The sequence below is a fragment of the Juglans microcarpa x Juglans regia genome, chromosome 4S (genome assembly GCF_004785595.1).
Source record: "Juglans microcarpa x Juglans regia isolate MS1-56 chromosome 4S, Jm3101_v1.0, whole genome shotgun sequence".
NCBI lineage: Eukaryota > Viridiplantae > Streptophyta > Magnoliopsida > Fagales > Juglandaceae > Juglans > Juglans microcarpa x Juglans regia.
This window is the reverse complement of record NC_054601.1, coordinates 3,811,595-3,838,991: the sequence shown is the minus strand read 5'-3', so window position 1 is coordinate 3,838,991 and position 27,397 is coordinate 3,811,595. Positions and strand designations below refer to the sequence as shown.

General features: G+C 36.5%; 4 protein-coding genes across 5 annotated transcripts; 2 read left to right on the top strand and 2 right to left on the bottom strand.

Moving 5' to 3' along the window:
* Window positions 1-2,798: 2,798 nt before the first annotated feature.
* LOC121262997 (PTI1-like tyrosine-protein kinase At3g15890) lies at window positions 2,799-4,596 on the top strand. The gene is made up of 4 exons (XM_041165752.1): window positions 2,799-2,991; window positions 3,139-3,289; window positions 3,381-3,643; window positions 3,755-4,596. Exons 1-4 carry the CDS (start codon window positions 2,945-2,947, stop codon window positions 4,398-4,400), a joined length of 1,107 nt encoding a protein of 368 aa, XP_041021686.1. The 5' UTR covers window positions 2,799-2,944; the 3' UTR covers window positions 4,401-4,596.
* A 1,193-nt stretch (window positions 4,597-5,789) lies between these two features.
* LOC121262889 (probable receptor-like serine/threonine-protein kinase At5g57670) lies at window positions 5,790-9,533 on the top strand. Its single transcript, XM_041165567.1, has 10 exons — window positions 5,790-6,422; window positions 6,609-6,724; window positions 6,818-6,936; window positions 7,031-7,128; window positions 7,237-7,626; window positions 7,726-7,980; window positions 8,074-8,231; window positions 8,330-8,545; window positions 8,634-8,783; window positions 9,049-9,533. Exons 1-10 carry the CDS (start codon window positions 6,284-6,286, stop codon window positions 9,193-9,195), a joined length of 1,788 nt encoding a protein of 595 aa, XP_041021501.1. The 5' UTR covers window positions 5,790-6,283; the 3' UTR covers window positions 9,196-9,533.
* A 1,897-nt stretch (window positions 9,534-11,430) lies between these two features.
* Window positions 11,431-18,485, bottom strand: LOC121263151 (ADP-ribosylation factor 1). 2 transcript variants are annotated; one of them, XM_041165964.1, is made up of 8 exons: window positions 18,013-18,485; window positions 17,865-17,903; window positions 17,625-17,687; window positions 17,076-17,094; window positions 15,090-15,201; window positions 13,739-13,786; window positions 13,342-13,472; window positions 11,431-11,679 (listed from the first exon to the last, which is right to left on the bottom strand). In XM_041165964.1, the coding sequence occupies exons 1-8, from the start codon at window positions 18,113-18,115 to the stop codon at window positions 11,646-11,648; spliced, it is 549 nt and encodes a 182-aa protein (XP_041021898.1). In that variant the 5' UTR covers window positions 18,116-18,485; the 3' UTR covers window positions 11,431-11,645. The 2 variants fall into 2 exon arrangements, with proteins under 2 accessions (XP_041021898.1, XP_041021899.1); XM_041165965.1 differs by lacking the exon at window positions 11,431-11,679 and adding an exon at window positions 11,779-12,287 and having other exon boundaries at window positions 18,013-18,434.
* A 1,799-nt stretch (window positions 18,486-20,284) lies between these two features.
* Window positions 20,285-25,686, bottom strand: LOC121262971 (xylose isomerase). The gene is made up of 21 exons (XM_041165698.1): window positions 25,542-25,686; window positions 25,240-25,326; window positions 25,025-25,129; window positions 24,687-24,760; window positions 24,483-24,612; window positions 24,294-24,385; window positions 23,815-23,865; window positions 23,440-23,516; window positions 23,294-23,348; window positions 23,070-23,171; window positions 22,840-22,891; window positions 22,585-22,630; window positions 22,450-22,505; window positions 22,093-22,144; window positions 21,932-22,011; window positions 21,729-21,799; window positions 21,558-21,598; window positions 21,330-21,429; window positions 21,163-21,234; window positions 20,976-21,053; window positions 20,285-20,571 (listed from the first exon to the last, which is right to left on the bottom strand). Exons 4-21 carry the CDS (start codon window positions 24,726-24,728, stop codon window positions 20,536-20,538), a joined length of 1,233 nt encoding a protein of 410 aa, XP_041021632.1. The 5' UTR covers window positions 24,729-24,760; window positions 25,025-25,129; window positions 25,240-25,326; window positions 25,542-25,686; the 3' UTR covers window positions 20,285-20,535.
* Window positions 25,687-27,397: the final 1,711 nt, after the last annotated feature.

Below are 27,397 nucleotides of genomic sequence, written 5' to 3'. Positions count from 1 at the left end.
GCCCGGCACCACCGTACGCCGGCCACCCTCACCGCCACCACCGAAGAGTCCCCTTCAAGCTGACGACCAACCCAGCCACCGCCAATATCCTCCATGCGCGGCCTCTCTCTCCCTTGCGGTAACCCAACCAAAATGGCTTTCTCCCATTTGTGTCAACGTGCGCCGCTGTACGCGGCCACCTAGCCTCACGACCACCACCAGGGACTCCCTCTCACGCCGGCGACCAAGGCAGCAACAATGGATGTCCGCCACGCGCGGCTGACTCTCCCCCATGGAAACTCAACCGAAATGGATTTCACCTATTTGTGTCCACTTCTGCAGCCGTACGCGGCCACCCACGCCACCGCACCTCCACCACCTCACACCGGCTACAATCTCGAGCAGACCCAGCCACCACGAACCTCCCTTTCCCTCTCCGTCGCACAGTGCCATTCGCACGCACCAACCCATTTCTTCATCTCTCTCTCTCTTCAAACCAAAAAGAAAAGAAGAAACAAAACAAACATACGAAAAAAAAAAAAAACACATCCTCTTTACTGTTTATTATTGTTGATGTTACTGTTTATATCAACATAGCCTCTTTTAAGATATAGGAAGATATAATATATATATATATATATATATATATATATATGTATATGTTTGGTTATGTTCTCACAAATACATACATAATGGCGCCGGCGGCATTCCGAATTCTTATGTTTCTCATTGCAGTGCCATTTATTAATCGCAGAGCGAACGATCGATACTTATCAGGGGGACAAAAAAACTAAAGGGAAAGGAAACCACATTAAAAATAATGCATATTAATATGTAGTACTGACGTCAAACCTACGTACGAACGTACTATAAGCTACAAAATTAATGCTTCAATTGAAAATAATATTAATTACGAGACAGAAGGCTCCCACATGATGTACGCATACACGACAATTGTTTTGTATTTGTCCCCCTTTTCTTTTATTAATTAGTGAAATTTATATATAAAGATTACTCAGCTCGACAGTTTATTGGACCCGAATTAACACGTATCGATCTTTCACTACTTTGGATTAATGTCTATTTGCTATTCGATCGAATCAATTAGAGTCAGTACTAGTCGTGTACACTTTGTTCAATTAATTAATTAATTAATTCCTTTCAAAATAATTAATTGATTAACCCATATATATATATATGCATGCAATTCGTCCACCTGGAGCTAAACCGTCTATTTCGGTTGTTAAAGCTTTTCAGAGAATTGAATGAGTCTGTGATAATGACTCAATTAATTAAGATGATTTTGGGGTACCAAAAATTACGAAGTGCCCATATGAGATCACGACCACTTGGAATATTCTACATATATCTCACAAGAAAAAAATAATAATCTTATATATATATATATATATATATATATAATTTTAGGTGCTTAATTCTTATATTCAAGTCAAATGAAGGCAGGTGGCAGGGTTTAGACGTACTATATATAGCAATGTTACGTACAGTTTTTAAATAAGAACTACATTATAAGTTTAGTTAAGTTTTTTTTTTTAAATCTTTTCAAAATTATAATAATATTCTTATCAAAATAATATTTTTTTTCATTTAATGAAAGGCTTGTACATGCACTCTCTAATTAAAAACTGTAAATAGAATTTCTCATATATATATATATAGTTATAAGTTAATTGTAATATTTCCTATCGGGTAATAAATTAAAAATGCTCAAGATCAAACTCGTGTAATTTCAATTATATAATTGATAATTAGGTGATCTTTTAAGTGAACAAATCAACTAATTAATTTGGGATGAAAATATCCTAATTATCATGACCTATGATACATGCATTATATTCACGAAGGGCATGAATTAATGTGACCAAGTAGTACTGTTCATGAAACTTGTGAATTAAGGAGTAATTAAAAGTGGCTTCCATGCAGTACTCTACCGTAGTACGTACCTGAAGATCAATACAAAAATATATTATTATATTTAATTTCTAAAAAAAAAAAAGGTGCCGGAGATCAAATAAATAATTCCGGCACTCTTATGTATAATTTGTTTGAAGCTTGATCATCGTGAACGTATTAGCATTTAGTTCCCAACACTAGGGAATTATCGATCATCTTTGTCGTATAATCATTAACCTACTCGAATTAGTACTTCAACCCAAATGATCATCGATGGTGGAAAAAGAGCCATTTTCTACACTTCTAACGACGGACCATCCCACAAGTAGTACTACTACTCACTCACAAACTATATATATATATATATATATATATATAAAATAATAATAATAATAATAATAATAATAATAGGGTTATTAATCTCTTACTACTTATTTACTATTAATTTTATATTTAATTTTTTTCAATTTTTTATTTTACTTAATAGTTAAGGAAGTGACTATTAATAAAATTATATATTTTTTTATTTTTTTTAATGGTTAAGGATATTAAAAAAGTACTTAAAAGAAAATGATAAAAAAATAAAAAAATTGAAATGAATTATGAGTATTAAATGAATAGTAATAGAGTAGTAACCCTATCAATATATATATATATAGCTAATTAGTAATGCTAATACAATTGTTAAGTGTTCAATTGATGTGCAATTACTTTGAAAAAGAACGAAGTATATTATTAAAAAATTAATTTATTTTTATGTAAATCTCGTATTTATTATTTTTTCTAAAAATGATTGCATGCGACTTGTAGAGTCGTTACTTCAACTTTATTTCCTACTACTGTTTTTCACTTTCTTTTAGTTGACATCCTCCCATTTATTATATTTATTAATTATATATGGCCCGTTCAAGTTTCTACATTTTAGCTAGGTACAAGCCGGCCATGGACGGCCGGCGTCACGAGTGCAATGACCAGAATAACAACTACTTTGGTTTAAAAGGGCATGCGACTCCATTAATAATGAAGAAGCTCGACTGAGTTTCGGAAAACTATGGGATTGTCTCCGAGTTGCTGTTGTTCAGAGAACACCGATGAAGGGTATGTGCTAAAATCAACGTTTTTTTTTCTTTTTTTTTTTTTTTTCCCATATTTCAGATCAGCTCTATATAAATTCGGATTCATCCTGAAGTTATGGTTTTCTTTTCCCCCTTTTTTTCGTGGTGGGAATTAATGGAACTTTTATAGGGTAACCGCAGTTTCTGGAGGCAAGAATTCATGGAGAATATTCACTTACAAGGAGTTGCATGCAGCAACTAACGGATTCAGCGAGGACAACAAGCTTGGAGAAGGAGGGTTTGGAAGCGTGTATTGGGGAAAAACCTCCGATGGTCTTCAGGTAATTATCACCTTATAAGCTCATCATGTGTCTGCCAAAGTTCTGTTTGTGGTACTGATAAATCATGTTCGATCAACGATATCATGTACAGATAGCTGTGAAAAAATTGAAGGCAATGACTTCGAAAGCCGAGATGGAATTTGCAGTGGAAGTTGAAGTTCTTGGGAGGGTTCGGCACAAGAATTTGTTGGGTCTCAGGGGCTACTGCGCAGGAACAGATCAAAGGCTCATTGTCTATGACTACATGCCAAACCTCAGCCTGCTCTCTCACTTGCACGGCCAATACGCTGGCGAAGTGCAACTGGATTGGAAGAAGAGAATGAAGATTGCAATTGGATCTGCAGAAGGCGTCATGTAAGTTGAACATTTCTTCTTGACACTCATAAAAAACTGCGTTTTGTTACCTTTTAAGTTCAAAATTTGATCGATTCTAACATAGCTTCATCTTGTTGTAATGTTTGTAAGGTACTTGCACCATGAAGTAACACCCCACATTATTCATAGAGACATAAAGGCCAGTAATGTGCTTTTGGACTCAGATTTCAAGCCATTGGTTGCTGATTTTGGGTTTGCGAAGCTTATTCCAGAGGGTGTAAGCCACCTGACTACCCGTGTTAAGGGCACTTTGGGATACCTAGCACCCGAATATGCCATGTGGGGAAAGGTTTCCGAGAGCTGTGATGTGTACAGTTTTGGAATTCTTCTGCTAGAGATTGTTACAGGAAGAAAACCAATAGAAAAGCATCCGGGAGGAATTAAGAAGACAATAACCGAATGGGCCGAGCCATTCATAACCAATGGGAAATTCAAGGATCTTGTTGATCCAAAACTTCGGGGGATTTTTGATGAATACCAGCTGAAACAAGCCATCAGTGTTGCTGCCATCTGTGTGCAGAGTGAGCCTGAAAAGCGACCTAACATGAAGGAAGTGGTTAGCATTCTGAAAGGGTTTGAGCCAAAAGGCAAGGTTGTGCCCATGAGAATTACAAGTGTCAAATACAAGGAAGAATTTATGGCACTTGACCAAGCTAGTGATGATGAAGGTGGTGCTACTCCTCATGATTATGGGGTTTTTAGCGCTTTGGAGCTGCGGAAAATGGAAGATCCTTAAAAGCACCGTGGAGATCGGAGACTGACCAGAAACGTGCAGTGAACGAGTTGTATTTGATCTCTTGATTTGCCAATTTAAAGATGCATATTTCTTTTTCCATGGCAGGCGAAATAGGGTGGGAAAAAATTACAAGTGATTGAATGTGAAAGAAAACATGAGCGAATGCATGTTTTGATTTATGTATTTGAAGCTGAGATATTTTTAGTACTGAACAACATCAATGAAGATGATACACGTGAAAAGAACAACGTACAGTTATATTATCATGTCCCAAACAACATTAAATTAATCATAAATATTAATTATTCATATACTCTGTGTCTATGATCTCCCTCTCATTTTCGAGAAAAGCTAGCTCCAAAACTCTTCCTCATGTATTCTGAGGCCGAAGTCTTGTGTCTAGACTTATCTTAAAGCAGATGGGTCCACTATCGGTTACCCGAAACAGGTTGGGTCCTACTATACCCAATAATGCAATGAGATCCAACAATCTTGGTTGTAATTAATTAAGGCAAAACAAAACTCCAGCTATGCTCCATCCGTTGAGAGTTATCATATCGCATAATAGAAGAAACCACTAAAGAATTCAGAATGATTTGATTTAGCTAACGTTAAGTATATAACACAATTGTATGGCATGCATGTTTCTTGGATTTCATGTTCTGTTACAAACTCGGGAAAGTATGATGTTCTAAATGTTACTTCCGGCTGAATGCTAATAATGTATATTGTATATCAAGGTTTTATTTGCAACAATGCAATCGTGGAAAATGTATTTTCGCATCTTGATATGGATTCTATGCGTTTCAAGTAAAATGGATAATATCTATTTAGCATAAAACATGAGATATTTTGGTCATTTCACTTATCTAGCATGATGTAATTAATGATCAAAATCTCATATATGAGAAATACTTTGGCTACAAAGAGATCATATAAAAGTTATAAACCCATAAACTAACATGACTTAGTGTGGAACGTACGTTAGATTGTAAAGCTATTTTTATTGTAAAGTGGATCTAACGTACAAAATCAAATCATATTATTTTGTAGTTTGTAGGTTTATTTTCGTGGAATCTCTTTATAGCTGTAATACTTCTCCCCGTATATTAAACTAAATATCATGTGAAATAGAGAGATCTTATTCACAGTGGGGTCTTTGCATCTCTAGAATTTCTTACATCAATAATGGATGTAGTGTGTAGTCGAAGACAAACCAATGAACTATATGTGTCCCATTGTTTGTCCGAATGATGAACATGATAGGCAGGCACTTATATGGAACCCTATCTCTCCCTATCTTTATCCATGAAGAAATGTGAGAAACGGTAGTGTCCTCTCAAAGTTTCATTCACGATAAAGTAAGGAGCTCTTCTTGAGTGGCAATTATCCCCTCCAACCAAATGGAACAGAGTAGAACTTGAAAAAAAAAAAAACACTTTTTAATTAGTATGAGGGAAGGGAAGCCCTTCTTTTGGCTTATAGAGCAAGACAAATCAAATACATGGCCACCATCCTTGCTTATACGCCAAAGCACCTAACCATAACAATTAATTGTAAAGAGGGAGAGAGAGAGAGAGAGAGAGAGACTGATGAATTCTGCTGCCAGCACTGTGAAAGGATTTGTCATGCTTCTTAAACAAGAATGAGTCACTAAAACCAGAGCTGAGGTGGCCTCACTTTCCAGCAGACCTTAATCATGTTGCTTTCAACATCTACATATTCTTCAGCTGATTGTCCGTGCTTCCTCGGTCGACAAGAATCATAAAAGCAAAATAACTGAAATTCCCTCTGTCGACAAGAATCATAAAAGCAAAATAACTGAAACTCCCTGCACGAATTCAGCTGCATTCAAAACCCTGTCGGCCAATTTGCAGTAGACAATGATCCCTCCAAGTCCAGCCCCTGCTAAAATACTCATAGGCCTCTCATTTGATGCCGAGGAAAGCAAAGAGGCTCTCTCATGGGCAATCGGAGTTGTAGCCCGTCCAGATGACAGCATTGTTGCCGTACACGTTCTTGGTTAGTTTGTTTAGCTTTACTTAAAACTTTGATTTTAAGTACTCATAGCCCTCATTGGTGTTTATTATGGTGGGCATCATTTTCCTGGTTTTTCTCATCAAAAGAGAAGTGCTGGGTCGAGCTAATTGGTTTCTGTGTTTGCCATGATTTGGCATTCTAAGCTGTTAAATTTAATTTGAATGACAGTTGGGAAGGAGAAGAAGAATGAGGTAGTGAAGAAAAAGCAATCAAAATTCCGCCAGGCAAAAGCCTATGTCATATCTGTGCTTGGAGAATTCGCCAAGACCTGCCAATCTAAGCAGGTACGTACTGTATATATCTCAATATTCAAAAATATGTTGAATCCTTCTCCTTCTAAAGGTAAAGTTGAGATTTTTTCCATTTGCCATTTTCAGATAAACTTGGAAGCTAGAGTGGTGTTCAGCTCTACTGTCGGAAGAGGTTTGGTTGAGGAAGTGAAAACCATTTCAGCTGACCTTCTCCTCCTTCGTGGCTCAAGAAAACGAACAAATAGGTTTCCTGAGAACCTTAACTCTCCTCAGATATGATTTGGGCATTGATAAAATTTCTTTTCCTTCCTAACTTTCTTTTACCTTTTTCCCACTTAGATTTTCGCATGAAACTACAGGGTATTGCTTTGAGCATGCCCCGGAAAGTTGTACAGTGATTTCAGTTGGAAAGTGGGGCAGAGCACAACAATATTCAGGTTCGAATTCTCTCATTTCAAAAGGCATTTCTTTTCTCGGAAAAAAAAAAAATTCGGGTGGAAAGTGAACTTCTTGTATTCTAACAAGTCCGTTTTAGTAAGAAACAGATCAATCGAGCTCAGGGTGGTCAAATGGGAGTATTGACAGTGACAGGGAAGCCTCCCCTCTTCAAACGCCTACCGTCTCGGACACAAAGAAAGACAAAAATTCACCAAAATCTGTACTTGATGAACTTGGGCAAGAATCAAACAGCGCAGCAGATGATAGCTTTAGCTCTGGAGAGACAAGAATTTCTGAATCCCCTCCTCTGGCTTCAAATTTCAGAAGCCAATCCAAGACAAGGAAGCAGCCGTCTCCATGCAGACTTTTTTCCGCAATCTTTGGCTCTCCATTAAGGAAAACAAAAGGCAGTTTGTCCGACAAAGAAAGGCAGCAGCCTTTGCTGAAGTGCTTCAGCTATGAGGAAATCTCCAATGCCACAAGCAACTTCCATCCAGGTAAAGTTGCAGGCAAATTTTTTTTTTGCTCTAGAACTGAAAGGCCTTGAAAGCTTCGAATGATTTTGATATGCCTTTTGTGTTGCTCCAAAACATCAGACAATATTGTCGGCCGAGGGGGCTACTCAGAGGTATACAGAGGTGATATTTCAGGTGGAAAAACGATTGCGGTGAAGAGATTGGCCAAGGACAACAAAGATGCTAACAAGGAGAGAGAGTTTCTGATGGAATTGGGTGTAATTGGACACGTCTCCCATCCCAATACTGCAAGCTTAGTTGGCTACTGCTTCGAAAAAGGATTCTACCTGATATTAGACTTCTCCCAGAATGGAAATTTGTCATCTGCATTGCATGGTGAGGAAGATCTCTACCTCTCTTGAATTTCACAAGCAACATTGTTTTATTTGGGATTTTTTAGATTGTTCTAACTTTTTGGACAAGGATCAGGCAAAACATGCAGCTCACTTGAGTGGCCAATCAGATACAAGATTGCCATTGGTGTAGCAAGGGGTCTGCATTATCTCCATAAATGTTGTAAACACAGAATAATACATCGTGACATAAAGGCCTCAAACGTCCTTCTTGGGCCAGATTATGAACCACAGGTGAAGGGGAAAAGCCACTCCTTGCAATCTTTTTTTCGAATGATCGTTGGTTTTTCTGACAGTTTTTAGTTCAAATCATGCTTTTTTCTCTTCTGCAGATCACAGATTTTGGGCTTGCAAAGTGGCTTCCAAACAAATGGACACACCGGGCTGTCACTCCAATAGAGGGGACATTTGGATACCTAGCACCTGAGTATTTCATGCATGGAATCGTGGATGAAAAGATCGATGTTTTTGCGTTTGGGGTTCTTCTTCTGGAAATCGTAACTGGCCGGAGGCCTGTGGATTCATCAAAGCAAAACCTTGTGCTATGGGTATTAAAACTTCCATGCATCCATGTCCGAAAACATATTTTTTTCAAAAAGTTTTATGTGCTAAAACGATGTTCATATATACATGCAGGCCAAGCCTCTCATGGAATCGGGAAACCTTGGCCAACTAGCTGATCCGAAACTGGAAGGCAAATATGATTTGGAAGAGTTGCATAGAGTAGTACTGACGGCTTCTCTCTGTGTGAGACAATCCTCAATATGGCGTCCATCAATGAGCGAGGTTCATAAACATCAATTAAGATCAACTCTGTTTTTATAACCGAATTAGATGGAGAGCAACACAACATTAAACGTTTAAATGCAATCCATTCTCTCCGAAAAGTATATATGGCCAGCAACATTAAACATTTGCATTCACTTCAGTAAAAGAATTGGAGAGTATAGCTACTCCATAAATACACAATGATTCCTTCTAAATACGTTCAAGTGATCGATTAATACACAGAGAATTCCATCTGATTAAAGCTATTGTTTAATCTCCCTAGGTATTGGAGCTTCTAAGCAGTGGCCAAGACTCCAAGTTTGCAAAGAGTAGGAGGATTCCCAAGTTCACCTCAGATGAGTTGGACGATTATTCTATGGCTTTTGGATATGAGGTTCCAACAGAAATTTGCCTGGAGGATTATTTGTGAGCATGGATGCAGGTCCTATTTTCATTTCCCTTGTCGCTGTCTCATGGTTTTTGAGTTTCTTGTGACAGAAAGAACTGTAGTTGACTGATTAGTAGATCAAAACTTGCTTTTTTATTTTTCCTGACTTCGTATTTTCAAGTCCTGGATTAATCCCACATCCTTGCTTTAAAGTTATATATAGTGGAACAGCAGCCAGCAAGAAGTTATATATTTAGAATCTGCATGTAGAAATCAGAGTTGTATTTGTCAAGAGAGTTTTGCAAGAAAGAAAAAATGAAGTTTGCAGCTTTTTTACATGGCAAATGTACCATGATATTTGGATCTAGAAAAAGATAACACTCAGGCTATAGACTTGAATCAGAGTACTTGGCTCGTCTCATATGAAAGATCATGCTCAATGATCAATTGAATCTGGAAATTCACTTGCACATGAGGTGCTCGCACGAACCTAATAATTCCCAACACCAAAATTCAATGGATGAAACTTAAGATTCCTGCCTTTTTAGAGTAATATAAATTTTGGGTAATTTAGAATACTAGGGACTGGTTTGGATTCGGAGATGAGATGAGATGGTTTTAGATGAAATATGAAAAATTAAAAAAAAAATTGTTAAAATATTATTTTTTAATATTATTATTATTATTATTTTAGGATTTGAAAAAGTTGAATTGTTTATTATATTTTGTGTGAAAATTTGATAAAGTTGTAATAATGAGATAAAACACTTTCTGAATCCAAACAGGGCCTAAAAATGCATGATAGGTGCCAAATATAAGACTAGGGGTGCTACCCGCCCCTTACGGGGCGGGACGGGGCCGCCCCCTCCCTGTCCCCCACCCTTGCATGGGCGGGGGTGCGGATTTTTTCCCCGTAATCCACCTCCGTCCATGCGGGGGCTGGGTACCCCGTCTGTTGTATAGGGTGCGGGGGTAGACCTCCATTCGTCCGCCCCCCTCCTCCCTATCCCCAATCAATTACAACAAACCCAAACCCAAGAGAGATGCATCATCTCTGTGTCTTTTATAACAATGAACAAACCTAAGAGAGATTCATCTACCTCGGCATCTATTACTTTCATGGCAAACGAAATCGATTCCTTAGTCTCAACAGCGTCTGTTACAACAAACTCAGTCGAGTCCTCTCTGCTGGCGTCTATTACTTTCATGGCAAACGAGATCGAGAGAGTTCGAGAAAGAGAAACTGAGGAAATGGGGGGAGGGGGGTTTGACATGCAGGAACGGGACAGGGGATTTACGAAGTGGGGTTAAGCCTCCTCTGTCCCCCACCTTTGCAACGCCCCTTCTATACGGGCGGGGGGGCCCGCCCCCGTCTGTGCAAAGTGGATCCCCCGCCACACCCAAGCAGGGGCGGAGCGAACGGGGCAGTGCAACCGGTGACGGGCACCTGCTGTCCACCCCTATATAAGACATATAGATATGGTTGATCATATACTTTCCAAATGGTCAAAATTTTGTTTTATTGATAAAATACCTTTCCTCCACTCGACATAAGTTCGTCAGTTTTGATCGCAACATAATAGGCAAACTCACTGCTGATTTAGAAAATTCCTACCATGGAGTATTGAGTTTGAAAATTATACCTGGGATTTGTCGAAATCTAAAAAAGTCTAGAAAAGGCATGATGTGAAAGAGATGCTTTCTCACATTACCTACTATCTATCTAATTCATGTTGATGAAGCATGTATTGTCTAATTCATGTGATGAAACATATATTGTTAAAAGAGAAGTGATATTTTCAGTCGTTAAGTGCAAAAGCATTGCATAATCTCTTTAAAAAAGTGAGTAAATACAAGATCCAATGATAAAAAACTAATTTTTTTTAATAGTGAACCCTACTTTTTTTCAAAACGATTGGGTACTCTAAGACTGTACATAGCATTACTATCTTAAAATAGGATGAAAACAAAAGTTTAACATGTTAAAACTACAATATGGTTTAGACTTGAGAGGTTTTTTCAATTTACAGGTAAGAAGAAGACCCTCTAATTGTTATGATCACCAGTATCAATCGTACAGTTCTTATGACCTAGTCGTTTTAAATTTCATACTTTCATATATAAATTATCGCATGTAACTTTAAAAATAATAGGAAATAAAATAATAACTGAAGTGCCGAAAATAGAATGGAAACATACGGACAACAGAAGGTATGCAATTTTTAAAGAAATTTGAAAAAAATAAAAATAAATAAAGAGAAAGGGGCGAAGCAAAAATAAGATCCAAATAGTCATGTCTATGGTGACAAATTTTACATGTATACGAGTCAGAGTGGTTTACTTCCAGATCAATTAGAGATCAAATCCAAACGACAAAACCACACCCAAGAATTAAATTTCTATCACGAGTCCCTTACGAACTCAATGCCGTCCCTCAATTCTGCTCTGGCCATGCGGCAGGAAGCTTCTATTCTTTACTGGAACTGAAAGAGCTAGCCACTTCCAGATTTGAGTGTGTTACTCAACCTACATCAACAAGTTGTTTATTTGACTAGGTTTTCACTTAAAAGACTACAGAAAAACCAGGAAAAAAAACAACAGTATTTTTATAGTGGAAGAGGTGAGACAGAAATGACCTTCCAAATATATAAGCATCATAAAAACATACAAACAAATGTTAAAACAAAAATATAATTGCAGGACCAAGTACAAGGAGTAATCACTTAGCCTCTAAATCTTATAGAAAGGAGAACTATCCAAGGAGAGAAATGGAAATATAAGCGACTCTTGGTAATAAAAACAGGTTCTCAAGAACTTATTGGATAACGGAGACTGTAAAGTGCTGAAATCATCTATTTCTATCCATCAAAACCGCCCACATCACACATGATAGTGCACTTGTCGAATGCAAAAGTCTCCACAAAGGTCCCAAATCCACCTCCCATTAGATTCAAGATTGATTTCGGCAACGCGCAACCTCTCCCGATTGGAAGAAACAGAAGGCACAAAAGCTATCTACTAGACAATTAAGGCCAAATGACAGGTGGTGCGCCCACCATTATAGATGATTTCATGGGCATTTCCAGATTCTTTTCCAAGAAGTATTTCCTAATTTTTGTTGTCACAACCCAGGCCTGTAATACAGTAAAGAAAGAGGAAAGAGCTTTGGATGAGGGCTAAATATTATTCAGTTTACATGATTATGTTGGAAATCAAGGTGGATAGATTCAAGTCTTTCTGGCACCAGATCACTGTGAGAAGTCCCTATCACGCTCTTTCTTGTCATTCTACCAGATCACACCACTTTCTTGTCATTCTACCAGATCACAGCCACCATTCTATTGCATAAGTGTCAACATTCAATCTAGATCTTTAATCCAAACCCCTACCCTCATAATCAATCCATGCCAACCTTTTTCACTGATTATCTCCATCACCATCACAACATACCACAATTTAAAGTCATGTTCGCCTCCACTTACCGCTGATCACCTATCACTATCACTGCAAACATTGTCCTAAAGACCATAGATGGCTTGATAAACCAAGAGAAATTGCAAACAATCACCACAAGTTTAACAAACCAAACTCAGAATGTTAAAATAAGGTGCAAGCTTTCTACAAAATATTTTTCATTAACCTTGAATTGCACCCCCACCCACTGCGATTGGTCTGACCTTTTACTTGTTATGGCTGGAGATGGTCTGTAGCCATTGAAAACTAGTACTGTACTTAATGTTTATGCAATCCTCTGATTTCAACCAACTACTCACTGCATAAATTAATTCCCTCCTCTACAAATCTTCATTCCTAAAAGTAAAAAGATCCATCATTTGAACAAATGGAACACTGATACAGTGATCAATATCATATAAGTCATGTACACGGGGACTACTCCCTAAGGGTGAGTCCAAAGGGCCCAGGCTTGGTGAGGTTCCACGTCATAAAAAAAAAAAAAGGCAACCAAAGCCATTCAAAAGACAAATTCATTGAACATGAGTTGAAGCATAATAAAATTTGAAGTTCTTAATTCATTCCATGTAATTAGAGCCGTGGAGAAGTGTAGGCCTGGTATGATGCAATGTGTAAATTTGAAGTCTGGAAAATTTAGAAAGCAATAACTACTGGTAACCACTAAAGTCTAAGCAGATTCAAGAGAGTACAGCACTTAGCTGCAACTAAACTTACCAGTCCAAGCCCTCAAAGAGACCTTCTCCCTTTACTGCAGAAGCTTTGAAAATAGCCCATTGGCGATTTTTTATCTTGTGCAACTCTAAAGCCTCAGTAACAGCCGCATCATCAAGTGCACCAGGAAGATCCTGTACAGACCAAAAGAATATATCAATACAAAACACAAGTGAAAGAGGGAAAAAAAAAACTACGATTTAATAAGGCATTTGTACGATGAAAACATATGGCCTTAACTCCTTGCACAACAGATTGAAAAAGGCTTCCTCATTTCACTTCGACACATGTAATAAGGAATTATCACATATTGTCAACCCTTATTCACAAATTTAAATAAATGAATCTTCTTTTGTACAGAAAGGTATTGAGGAATGAATAATACAGCAGTAGTCCTAACCTGCTTGTTTGCAAAAATGAGAACAATAGCGCCTCTCAATTCTTCTTCCTGACAAAAATATAAAGCATGAATTGAATCATAAGATGCTCAACAAATGCAAGAAAAATGCATCACTAAGTAAGAAAACCAAAAATACTTGGACCATTTTTCAAAAAAGAAGGCAGAAGAAGATTTTATATGCATATGCATGCATCAGTATCTTAAAGAATACAATCAAAGGGAGGGGATAAATCCAGGCACAGCACAACCATCTAATGATTTCAAATGTCACTATCAAGGCTCCGTTTGGATGCTAAGAGTATCTCAAATAATCTAATGCCCCATTTGGATAGTGAAAGTGTTTCATCTCCATCATTACAACTTTCCCAAATTCTTATACAAAATATAATAAATAATTCAACTTTTTCAAATCCCAAAATATTAATAATATTAAAAAATAATATTTTAACAACATTTTATTCAACTTTCATTTCAACTCACTATACAAACGGCACCAAGTTTATCTATGAATAGTAGTAAGTTAAGATGTTTGAGTGGGTATTGTGGGTTCCATTGAGATGTGTTTGGATGTATAAAGTTGGTTGAGATATGTTTAACTTTTTTATAGGAAGTTGAAAAAATTGTGGGTCCCATCAATGATTGGTTTGTTGTTGTAGTGATAGAATAATAAGAAAAGACCCATCAATGAACAGTGCTGAGTTAAGATGAAAAAAGAGGTTATTTCAAATAAAATAAGTTGTGTTTGGATGGAGAGTATATCCATCTGTACAAAACTCTCTCAGATGGTCTGAGATCACCTTAGAATCCAAACAGGCCCTTACAATGAAACTTTAAAGCTGCCAAAAGAATCCATTTCATTAAGTTTTCAATATAATTATAGAACTTGACTAGCTCATCTTCATATGCTTTTTTTTTTATAAGTAAGGAATTTCTGTTAATACGAAAATGGGCAAAGCCCAAGTATACAAGTGGTATACAAGAGAATGCACCTAATTAGGAACTAGAGATAGATACAAGGAATTTGTGAACATATTTTGTAAGTTAAGGAAAGTTTGTAGGTGGTAAGGAAAGAGTAAGGAAATGACCATTGTAATAAACGTTAGGTCAACTTTGTATTCCCTTTTTTTTTACTATTATTATAATTTTTTATTTTTTATTGACTAGGGGGAAGGATCATCTTCTTCTTATCTTTTCTTGTGCAAGCCCTATTTATAACATCATATAAGTATCCTATTCAATATTTATCCGATTTAATATTAGTAAAAAAACAAAGGGTGGCCATAGAGTACTAATATTATCCACCTTGTCAAATTAATCCTATAGTCTTGTAAGCATCGACAAAAAGGTGTACCTCGAGAATTGCATGAAATTCATCTTTCGCTATGACCAACCTATCAGTGTCACTTGAATCGATGACATAAATTATGGCTTGTGTATTTGGAAAATAGCATCTCCAATATGGCCTGTGTTAAAAAACCAAATAGGAAGTTGAGTGAGCATGTGACGTTAATGAAAAACAAGTGATTTGACACTAATCAGAGAAAAATCATGCATTTCACATGTACCAAAGTCATAGAAATTGCACTATAAAGCCAATAATTTTTAAAAAATAAATATTCCTGCATATTCTAAAATATGTTTGAAAATAGTGAAAGCAGAGCCGCCTAATGGACATATGTTTGGAAAGAAAGATAATCTGAGGTTTTTTTTTTTTTTTTTGGAGTTTGTGAAAGTTATGAGGTCCACTAAACATATTTTTCAAAAAAAAAAAGTTGTGAATTGTTTTATTTTTTATACGTCCGTAATTTTTACTAAATGAGCAATAGGACACTTCCCAAGCAGGCAAGCACAAGGTGTCTAAAAGAGGAGCATTTGCCAAGGAGGTGAAGAAAAATAAAAGGACCTAAGATCTACGTAATAAGAAAATATAGAGCTATCACAAGCCAACATCCAGACATAAATTGTTTTTAGTACTGAGGAACTGAGCCTATCCACCATCATCTTACAATCTTTAATAATATTCCGCAAATTGCATTCCTTCCACATGCACAAACGCCTATCACATTACACACAAAGAAACCATCCACCAAACTACCACATTGCAATGGTCTATGGGAGGGATATTTCCCACCCAGCCCATGATAGTTGGGCTTTGGCAAAACAATGAGGCCTAGGGCAGCCCGGGCCTTACCCTTCAGCGGTCCCAAAATCGCCAAAGGGGTCCAGCCCTCAAGGTTACGTCGGAGGAAGGAGAATGCATAGCGCAGGAAGCCAAATAAGGGGGGGAAAGGGGGAGGGGGGGGGGGGGGGGCAGATGGGACACGTCGGCTCTCACATCCCCTGCTGCCCCTAGCATTAAAGGACTTACGTCAGCAGGTTAACGGAGAACGCGAAAAACCATCCATTCTCTAATGGAGGGGACCATAAGTGACAGCGCCGTTCACCAACTGCTAGGACGTGCCCTAGAAGCCATGCCGCATTAAATACTAAACTAAGATAGATGCAGACAGGACGTCACAACGCTAACACAGGAACATAATGTTCCCTCTGAACTTCATATAAAAGCTACTTCCCAAGTACAAGAAACTCTCTCTGGACTGAATTATTCTAAGCCAACGCTAAGAACGCATGAGACTAACTTGGGCATCACCTCGAACCACCCCGAGCCAACCTTCTTCTTTGTGTTCGCAGGTGAAAACCCTGGCCAACCTGCATACGAAACACGATGTTAACAGTCTACATCCCGACTTCTCCAACAAGCCAATAAGCTTACTACCCTTTGGGGAATCACCCACTCCACATTAAAAAGATGAAGACAAAAGTCCCATACTGCTCAAGCTACATCACAATGCAACAAGAGGAGATATGTTGTTTCCCTGCTCTTCTTGCTCATATAAGACCAATGAATCACTAAGATTATCCTCCTCAGATTATCCATAGTTAGGATCTTCCTAGGTGCAGTTTTCCAGAAAAGAGCACCCCAGGAATAGAGCTTTGTTCCACCAAATTCCCTTCCACTGAAAAGCGCTCGCGAAAAGCCCCAAGATCCTATATCCTAAAAGAAAAAATGAGAATAAATTCTGTTTGTTTTGTGTTTCTTTCATCACAAATTCTGATGCTAGTGATTAGACAAAAAGTTTTTACGAGAGCTGAAAAACTATTTACGTAGCCTTGGATTTCCAGGTATCCCCACACACAAATCACATTGCACTACATCGAAATACTGTGTATATTAGAGCTCTCACCAATTAAAGGCAGCTATACTTACAAGTCGAAATTTATTAAGAACTGAAAAAAAAAAAAAAAGAAAGAAAGACCAAAGAATAGAGTGAAATACCTGATACTTGTCTGTCCACCTGTACACACAAAAAACAGAAAATCCATCAGAACAAGAAATGGACATGACTTATAATTCCTAAATTTTCAATAACATAGATCATGTCCTGCTTTTTTATATATGCATGTGCATATATATGATTTTTTAGAAGACAGTTGCCAACTGCCAAACAACACAACTTTATTCATTGACTTAAGCACAAAGCTCTTTAAGTAGGCATCGAAATGACGACCTCTGGGAATCTCAAATGAGGTGCTCCTTTACATATTTCAATAACCAGATTCTTGAACCAAGGATAGAGTCCATTGCCATGTCCACCAAAAATGAAAAAACTATATAAATAAAGAAAGACGCAATACAACTATATAAGCCAATCTCCATTCAATGTCGGTCACAGAATGAGCCGTTTTGCAAACTCATAATGTTTTTAAAGTAAGCAATTAAAATTTAACTAATCCAGCATATTCTTTAATTTTACTTTGGGGTTCCAGCAGACAAATGTGAGGATCGTAAATTGAAGATACAGATCAAGGGAATAGATTGCCATACCCAGATCCCATACTTGGAATTTGATGTTATTATACTGCACCGTTTCGACATTAAATCCAATTGCTGCACCCAAAAATATATGAACAGATTTAACCGTAGCAACACGCTAGGCCCAGGGAACTTGAAAACAGAAGGAAAAAGCATAATACACCGAAACCACAATTTCCCACGCACCAAAAGAATGGATAAAATGGGAAAGAAACATAACCATAAATGTTAGAAATGGGAAAGAATACCAACTTGGAATCGTGGAAACAACCTCCCCCATCTGAAGCCGATCTGAACAAAACCCAAATCCAAACAACTGAATTACCCCAATTGATCACAAACCGAGAATTAAGAAGCAAGAATGTAAGAACTGGGTATAAGATCAATTAGACAAACTTACAGAGGATTGTGGTCTTTCCCGCATTGTCGAGGCCAAGAACGAGAATCCGAGCTTCTTTGTTGCCGAAAAGGGACGAGAACATTTTCGTAAACAGTATACCCATCTTGAGAGATTTAGAAAAACTCTCTCAGTGCACGAAATTTAGAACAGATCAGACGGGTTTTAATTTGATTTAGGTTTAACTCTTTGAGATCTCAAAGCAGAACCCTCTGGTCCTAAAAGGAGAGGGTCTGCATCAATAAAAAAACTCGGGGTTTGGGGCCGAAATGAGATTTTGGATAAAGTAGGGACTGTGTATAAGCAGAGTTGTTCCCAGAAACTGAATAGCAACAAGCACTAAACAGAGGCAGAGAATAGAAGAGGAACCCGAGACTGAGGTTCTGATGCTTCTCTCCTGTGTTAGTTTTTTGTTTTGTTTTTACGGAATCGTATCGGTCTCCAATCTCCCATTTCAAATTTTCTTTGTGTATTTCTTTTTTTTTTTCCTTATGGAATGATATTTATAGTGGAGTGTCTAAATACTACATAATCATTTTAAAAAATAATAAATAAATATAAAATTTACATAAAAAAAAAAACTATATTTTAATAATAGAGTCTATTTTTTTAAGTGATTATACTAGACTTCAGCATTCAATTACTACATGTAATATTATTTTTAAAAAAATGATAGGGTTATTAATTTTTACTATCTATTTATTATTATTTTTATTTGTTTTTTTTAATTTTTTATTTTACTAAATAGTTAAGGAAGTGGCTATTAATAAAATTATATATTTTTTAATTTTTTCTTAATAATTAATGATGTTAAAAAAATACTAAAAAGAAAACAATAAAAAAACAAATACATTATAAATAATAAATAAATAGTAAATAAGTAAGAGAAAGTCTACTTTACCTCTTCAATTTGATACCTCTATTTGAATCCTAGTCAAAATTTATTTTTTTATTTTATTTTTTTTTTACTTAGTGGTTAAGGAAGTGATTTTAAGTATATTGATGTATTTTTTTATTTTTTAAATATATTTAAATATGTTAAAAAATGTGAAAAGAAAAAAAAAAAAAAATTTACCGCCCAGCGGTCAAAATGGGGCGGCATAGTAGCCGCCCCCAATAAGTAATAATCCTATCACTACCCTTATTCTTTTATCTTTTCACTTCAGTTTTCAAGGGATATCATTCTGTCTCGAATATGGAATATTTTTGTAATTAAATATGATTAATCAGCAAAGTTTAGCATTAAAGTATAATTATTCGTAAAATATCACGATACGTTACATTGCGTCGATTTGCAGACTTTTTTTGTAAAATATCTTTCTAAATAATATTTTGATAATGAGATGAGTTGAAAATATAGTAAATTATAATGAAATAGTTTAAGTTAAAATACTTTATTTAATTTTAGAAAATGAGAGAAAAAAAATTGAATAAAAATATTAGAAAATTAAAAACTTGTTTAAATATAATTTTTGTTTTAAAATTTGAAAAAATTATATTATTTTTTATGTTTTGTTTAGAAGTTTGAAAAAGTTATAATAATTAGATGATAAAATTGAATATTTAAAATTCAAAATTTTTTTATATTTGAGTGATATTTGTGAAGGAAATTATGAAATTTTTTTAAATGAGACAGAATTTATCATCTCATCTGAATTCCAAACAATTGCTTAAGATACCTTTTGGATAGTGAGATAAAATGAGATAAGTTGAGATGAAAGTTAAATAAAATATTATTATAAATTATTTTTTAATATTATTATCATTTTAAAATTTAAAAAAATTATAATAATGAGATGAGATAAAATACTTATTATATCCAAACCGGATCTAACACTTCTTTTAACAGTAAAAGATTGTTTGTGATTTTGTGGATGGCTTAAGTTTACGGAGGAACGTCCAGTTCTAATGTTATTGTTATGGAAGTAGCAAAGATTCAGTATACACCATGTCGATGTACATAAAAAAGGATCAAGCAGGGCCTAATCTTTTGTCGAATTCTTTGGTTATCTGCTACTTTTAAGAATAACATTAGAACTGGACGATGAATTCGAACATTTCCCATATAAATAGTTCGATTCCCCGGTTACTGTCTTTCATGGCCAGCCCATGCAGCCATGCTGCGGCTCAGCTTTCTCCATTTTTCATTTCTCAAAGGCATTCTAAACGTACCCCTCAGTAAAAATTATGAATTTACACGAAATGTGATGTTGATCATTCTACCAAAGATAATTTGATAATTGCATATGAAACTCATGTTCGCTAATTTAAGGAATTTAAATAAAATAGGTGGTCTTTTGCATTACTCAAACTACAAAGGCCTTCTGCGATTTACCATAACCACCTGAAAACAAAAGGTATCCCTATCCCCTATCTCAATACATGCAATGCTGCTTTCTGAAATGGTCCAGTCCAGAACAGCATGATATGTCAATGTCATCCTAGAATAAGGCCCTTTGTTAATTTAAGGTATTATTCCCTAACATAAGAGAGAATAACTACTAGTCCAGTGTCGAATAATTTTCCCTATAGTGCAGATTGGAAAATCATCTCCGCAAGTTCCTGCAACGTTGCGCAAAAAAGACCCTTTGTTAGATTCAGATTGAGGCCAAATAAGATGGTCAATTGGTAAAAGCAAACTAGAAGACTCCAAACACCTCTAGTCTGAGAAAGAAATGAAATGATATATAACAAAAGAAGAGTAGTCGAGATGGTTTCCGGCTCCTTTATGCTAAAAATGGTAGGGTTGATTTCGAGAGGGTAGTAGATACACTGACTACACTTGTGTTATGAAGAGGGTGGAGATTTTCATTTGGTAATTCTTTTTCATGAATGTCTCATTTCACTGCCTAAGCTATATTGGTAATTGGTCTATATTATGTTTAATTATACACGTGCTGGTTGTGAGAAGGATGCTCTGAAATCTTCGAAGGAATTAAAGGAAATGAAATTTATCCTTCCAATACCTGCTTGCCCGAAGCAACTAGAGGTTCTCCCCATTCCAAGGCTTTCTTCTCAAGCATTTCAAAATCCGCTTTACCAGCCTGATTACAAATGCAACCGTGCATTAACCACATGTATTTAAAAGGAGGGATTTTTTTTTTTTTTTTTTGGTGGGGGGGGGGGGGGTGTGGCGCATGGGAATCACATTACCTCTATTTGAGCCCCAAGTTCTGTGTCAAAACTCTCATAGCGTTTGCGAACAAGCTCAGATAAAGATCCATCCTTTGTTTTATGACAAAAATAAAATAAAATATTTAGTCTCGACATTATGTGAAAGCAAAGAAACTTTAAAGTTAATACAGCCAGCCAGCCATCACCTCAATCAGCTTGGCAACATTTCGAAGTCCACGAGCTAGGGTATCCATTCCGATGATATGAGCAATGAACAAGTCTTCAACATCCGTACTCTCTCTTCGCCTAAATGTCAGTGAGAAAAAGAATTAAAACAAAGTAAAGTCCAATGCAATTATCCATCATGAAAAAACAACACCTGTGACCATAAAGCTCAGATGGAAGTAAGTCGAAAGGAAAAAAAAAGGACTAACAATTTTGCATCGAAGTTGAATCCTCCTGGTGCTAGTCCACCCTGCGATAGGAACAAGAACAGTAGAAAAAATTGCATTACCCATAAAAAGAACTTTGCTCTTCTATTACCTACAAGCAAAACAAGATTTTAACTCCTCTGTTGACAAATTAAAGACAAATAAATTGCATACATTTCTAACCACACTGAGCATAACCAGAGTTGCCTCTCCAATATCTGTGAGAAACTGATCTGTATCCCAACCTGTGGAATATGGCAACAGCTTCAGATTAAAACTTCCAGCGTTCAAAACATTTTTATGTGTAGTCGACATATATAAAAATAAAATAAAACAAAAAAACTCAAGAAAAGTTTAAGTTTATAAATATTCGATACCAATCTGAGGGTCACCCGTGTTTGCATCAATATTTCCCAGCAGACCATTGAGTCTAGCAGTTTCAAGCTCATGATGACAGCTGCAATTACAGAAACAGCACAAGTTTATAGAAATTCACACTTGATCAACTCAATTGTTTAACATACAATATGGTACATGCCTGTGACCAGATAGGGTAGCATGATTACACTCAATGTTCAGTTTAAATTCTCCTACAAAAGAAAACAGCAGAATAAGGTCATTAATTTGTTAAGAGTTGATAAATCAATGTCTTATATGAACCACTTAAGCCTTCCATCTCCAAACTCTAATGTTGGTCAAGGACTGCAAATTATGAAATCTCAACAACGTTTAAAACCATGAAAAATTGATTACGAAGGAAATGCAATCTCAATAACACTTACAACCATGAAAACTCTGATTAATATGATAACAATATGGATAAAGCTTATCAGACAATAAAAATTATTAGGGAAATGAAGAATCAATTATGACTTAAAAACTGAACTTCAATTACCTATAAGACCATATTTTCGAAGGAAATTAGCAGCCGTTGCAGCATCCCAGTCATACCTGATAAGATTTACCATATGTAAGCATAAAGAAAAGTGCACTCCGTATAATTGACAAAACAGAGAAGCTAAGAACATACTGATGTTTGGTAGGTTCCTGAGGCTTGGGTTCAATGAGCAATGTCCCTGAAAAGTGCAACAAAGAAGAAAAACAAGGTCCTTATAGAATCTTCGCACAGCATCAAACACAGATATTAAAGAAAAGCTCAAAAAAGCTTAATTAAGAAGCAGAGGCAGAGTAGTCATGCTATCTGCCCCAATAAATGAGGAAAAATCATATTATCAGACAACTAGTCCATTATGAAGAATTTGTAATAAATCAAACACAAGGGTACCCTTGAAACCAATCTTCTTCTTGTAAGCGACAGCAGCCTCAAAGAACCTTCCCTGTTAGTTGATAAATAATAAATAATAAGCGGATAAGCATCCATGAGTAAAGATATGTAACATACAATTGAAAAAAAAAATAAAAATGTAAAGACCCTTGGTAGCACACTATTATAAAAAGAAAGTAAGTCAATTGTATCATTGGACATAATAGCGAAGTAGATCCCAATAAACAAACCATATGATCAAGCTCTCGTCCCATATCTGTGTTCAAGAGAGTCTGATAACCCTCACGGCCGCCCCAAAACACATAATTCTCTCCACCTAAATAATGTGTTACCTGTAGAATCCGTCAACCAGCCAGCTTAAAATATCAAATAAAAGACAAAATATTAAGCATAGGTGATGGGTGCACAGCCAAATTTCTGCAATAAGCAATGCATGCGCAGACACACAAACCACCTCCATAGCTTTCTTGACTTGAGCAGCAGCATATGCATATACCCCCAATTCAGAGCTGTAAACCAAGCATATCTGAAGTATTAAGTCCATGAATGACAGAGTATGACTAATACAGGAAATATAACACCTGCACAAACACAAATTACCTTGTTGCAGCACCATGCATGTAACGGGGATGCATGAACAACTGAGCTGTACCCCACAAAGGACGGATCTTGGTTCCCTGAACAGTGGCATAATAAAGGCATTCCATGAGACGTATTTAAGAAAAATAACAATAAAAAAAGGATTATGCTTTAGCTATTGGAAGGTCTAGTATTTAAGAACATGCTTTAGCTATCGAGGATTTAATTCGGTCGATGAGTACATAAAATGGAGAAAAAGCTGATCTGCAAAGAGATTAAGCTTTAGAAAGTCAGAAGGTTCATGATCCTCACAGCACTAGACCCAGTAACCATGTTGTGACTCATATATCGCATTTATTGGCATGACCATTTGCCTTTTCATACAGACAAAATTACCTGAAGTTCCTTAGCAAGGGCCACTACTTCCTCCAAGTTTGCATTACTTTCCTGGGACAAAGGAAACAATGCAAAATTACTGTTTGTCAGAGAATGGTAAGAACATTTGAATATCATCAAGTGTTAAAATACAAAATAAATAATAAAATCTATCTCTTCCCATGAGCTTAAGGTTTTGGGACAAGTGGTGATTTCACATGGTATCAGAGCAGAGGTCCTGAGTTCAAACCCTGATTTTACACTCTATCCTATTTAATTAAATATTCCACATGTTGAGGCCACCCATTGAGGGGGAGTCTGGCCCACACGAGAGGGGAGTGTTAAAATACAAAATAAATAATAAAATCTATCTCTTCCTTTCAGCTTAAACTTTTGAAACAAGTGGTGATTTCACATCAAGAAAGTAGAAACATCACAAAACTCCAAAATTTTCAAAGCAACTGCTTCTGATGCCATGCCTCACTGGGTAAATGACTCACCTCTAGGGTTTTGCCATCAGGGGCTATATCCCTGTCATGGAAGCACCACCGATCGACTCCAAGCTTGTTTATGAACTCAAAATTGGCTCTCACTGTTTTATGCATTAAGTAAACAGAACCATGTTACTTCCACTTGCACGCTTATCAATGCCAAGTACAGAAAAATAGACTCATAGAGATCAATCTTACTTCTTCTCTTGGCCATGGCCAATGAATTTGTACCATCTTCCCATGGCCAATACTTTGTAGGCGCGCCAAATGGATCACCACCGGTACCACGGAATGTGTGCCAAAATGCAACACTAAATCTCAGCCAATCCTAACCATAAAACCTTCTGTAAGAAACCATCAGCTGCTTAATAAACCTAGATGATATTAGGAATAAAAACAAACCTTCATTTTCTTCCGAGGATTTCCTCCTCCGCATTGTACCATTTATATGCAAATCGAGTCTTGCTAGAAGGGCCCTGAAAAAAAAATGTAAATACAGATATCAGGTATCACAGTAATGAAGATTCCATTTTCCTCAAACAATTGTATGTTAACTCCATAAAAAATTGATTTGAGGCACACCTGATAGCATATTAACAAAGAGAGACAGTAAACTTCACGAGGATTTAGAGTGCGACAGTCAGTCAAATAAGAAAAGTTTACTAAACGTAGATTCCAATAGACAGAGATGCAGTGACAGGAACATGATCCGGAAAGAATTAAGTCATAAGCCACCCTACCTCGTACTTAATGTTTGGAATCCCAGGAAAGAACTCCCCATCCCATTCACCTGAATCACTGCATTCCTTACCAAGATCAGCTGGACATGTTGGTGGATTAGCAATCTGCATGTGTTATAAACCCAACCCAAAATAAGAGATTTAGTATGATATCTTTCACAAAATTATATACACAAAAATGTATGGATTCTAAAACACAAAGAACGCTACTTTACCACTACTACAAAGGAAATCACATTCAAAGAGAGAAGAAGAAACAAAATCTTCCCAGCCTTCATTTTTACAGTCTCATGCAATCTCCTCTGCAATATAAGCAACGCATAAACAATAATCGTTAGCCAGTAAACGCAGACGCAGACACCCATTACACTAGCATTCTGAAGCTCCACATAATCAAATTAACACAAAAGCTGATACAAGCATATTCAGAAAGTAAATAAATAATACTCACTTGTACTACAAATTTCACAAAAGAATCATTGCAATCAAACAAAAGACCAAGGGAAAGAAACCATACAGATTGAATCTGTCTCTGCTGCAATTGCGAACAAACCAGTTTTTCGCAGCTACACCCGTCGGCGATGGTACGCATTTCCGCATATATATCGAACACGTGTGTTGGGCCAAGTTTCAATTTGGCCCATGATAATGTAATGTTACCAATTTACCCTCCATCTATCAGTATGACATTTTCTTTCTTTCCCAAGGATTTGGCTTGTTAGTGGCAGGGGCGTTTGTGTCATGAGGTCGTAGATTTATTAATTGCCTATAATCTCGAATAAAAATCAGGGAAAGAAAACGTGAAGATTTCAACCGGGATGAGGATAATAGCAGTCCTTGATGACGTGGAATGATAACTCCCTATTTATCTAATTCTTTGAACATCAAGGATTCTATCATTTATATTACCATAAATATGACTCAGTCTCAACAATTGCCTATAATCTCGAAGAAAAATAAGAAAACTTGAAGATTTCAACCGGAATGAGGATAATAGCAGTCCTTGATGACGTGGAATGATAACTCCATATTTATCTAATTTTTTGGACATCAAGGATTCTATTCTTTATATTATCATAAATATGACTCAGTCTCAACAACATTTAAATCTAGGGAAAATGTTTATATTAGTCTATTGTTGGCTGCAGCCATAACATACCTAACGTGTGGACCAGATCACTAAATGCACTTGGACCGGGTTCACTTACACACACGCACGCTCGCAGGCTCGCAGCCCTCACACGTCGTCTCTCCTCTCAGCCCTAATTCTTGTTCGAGAGTCTTCTCATTTCGCACTTCCTCCGTCGTCTTCGATCTCAACGCAATCAAGCCAAGCAACAAACCACCGATCAGAGCCCTTCCCACCACGACGCAAGCCCTCACGAGCAGATCAGCAGATCAGTCCGCAAGCACCCTCGGTCCCTAAGTCATTCGACGCGAAGCCCTCAGTCCCTCAGTCCACCGACGCGAAGTCACTCTCACTCCACCGATGCGAAGCCCTCAGATCTGCGAGAGGGTAAATAATTTGTGATTTTAGGATTTGGGCATACATAAGATTTTTTTTATCTTTTTTTTTCTCTGGTTGGGCATAATTAATCTGTGATTCTAGAGTTTAGGCATATGTATTTGGTAGAAACTAATGGTCCGGGACTGTTGATGTTTCCGATGTTGCCTCTGATGGCATACATTTCTCTTTTTTCATTCCTGAAATTCTATACTTAAGAGTATATATTTTGACAGAAAAAAAAAAACCATTCTTTCAGCATTTAACTTGATTGAAGGATTTGATGTCCCTGCTATCGAAGAAAAAGTTGCAAGGTACCAGGAAGAAAATGCTGAACAAATAATGATAAATAGATCTTGGAAGGTACACTTGTAAAAATATTCTGTTTCCTGCTCCTAACATCTGCCACTTTTGTCCCACACAAGTAGATGATATTTCCATTCGTGTGTTTAATTAATGCCATAGAGAAGAAAAATTTTATACCATATGAGTTCCTAATGCTAGCATTGGTGAATTTTGAGATAATTTCCTTCATGTTTATATGAAGGTTACTAATTTTTTTTATATCAATCAACTAGGCTAAAGAATTGGCTGCAAGTAAGGCACATCCTGCTCAGAATGATGCCGATGGGGTGAGAATGAGATTATTTTGTCAATATCAAACTTGTCTTGAATAGATGATTATTGTGCATTTTTTTCATTAGTCATAAAAAGACTCAAGGTAGTTTTTCCTGCAAGAGCCCTTTTTTGTACTTCAATTCGTTTCTTTTTGGAAAATTTTGGAGTTTAGGTTGTTGTTAGTATATTAATTGATTTCTGTGATGCTATGCTCAAATGACTAATACATGACTGATATTTAATTTTTATGA

Excerpts from the sequence above, each read along its gene's own strand:
- LOC121262997 (XM_041165752.1), top strand. The coding sequence starts at position 2,945 with ATGGGATTGTCTCCGAGTTGCTGTTGTTCAGAGAACACCGATGAAGG. Across the intron at positions 2,992-3,138 it reads TCAGAGAACACCGATGAAGG|GGTAACCGCAGTTTCTGGAG; the intron begins GTATGTGCTAAA and ends GAACTTTTATAG. Across the intron at positions 3,290-3,380 it reads AAACCTCCGATGGTCTTCAG|ATAGCTGTGAAAAAATTGAA; the intron begins GTAATTATCACC and ends TATCATGTACAG.
- LOC121262889 (XM_041165567.1), top strand. The coding sequence starts at position 6,284 with ATGATCCCTCCAAGTCCAGCCCCTGCTAAAATACTCATAGGCCTCTCA. Across the intron at positions 6,725-6,817 it reads AGACCTGCCAATCTAAGCAG|ATAAACTTGGAAGCTAGAGT; the intron begins GTACGTACTGTA and ends TGCCATTTTCAG. Across the intron at positions 8,232-8,329 it reads GGCCAGATTATGAACCACAG|ATCACAGATTTTGGGCTTGC; the intron begins GTGAAGGGGAAA and ends TCTCTTCTGCAG.
- LOC121263151 (XM_041165964.1), bottom strand. The coding sequence starts at position 18,115 with ATGGGTATACTGTTTACGAAAATGTTCTCGTCCCTTTTCGGCAACAAA. Across the intron at positions 17,904-18,012 it reads GGGAAAGACCACAATCCTCT|ATCGGCTTCAGATGGGGGAG; the intron begins GTAAGTTTGTCT and ends GGTTTTGTTCAG. Across the intron at positions 11,680-13,341 it reads CTCTTTGAGGGCTTGGACTG|GTTGAGTAACACACTCAAAT; the intron begins GTAAGTTTAGTT and ends TTGTTGATGTAG.
- LOC121262971 (XM_041165698.1), bottom strand. The coding sequence starts at position 24,728 with ATGGTACAATGCGGAGGAGGAAATCCTCGGAAGAAAATGAAG. Across the intron at positions 23,866-24,293 it reads CTGATGGCAAAACCCTAGAG|GAAAGTAATGCAAACTTGGA; the intron begins GTGAGTCATTTA and ends CCTTTGTCCCAG. Across the intron at positions 22,012-22,092 it reads GCTACCCTATCTGGTCACAG|CTGTCATCATGAGCTTGAAA; the intron begins GCATGTACCATA and ends CTGTAATTGCAG.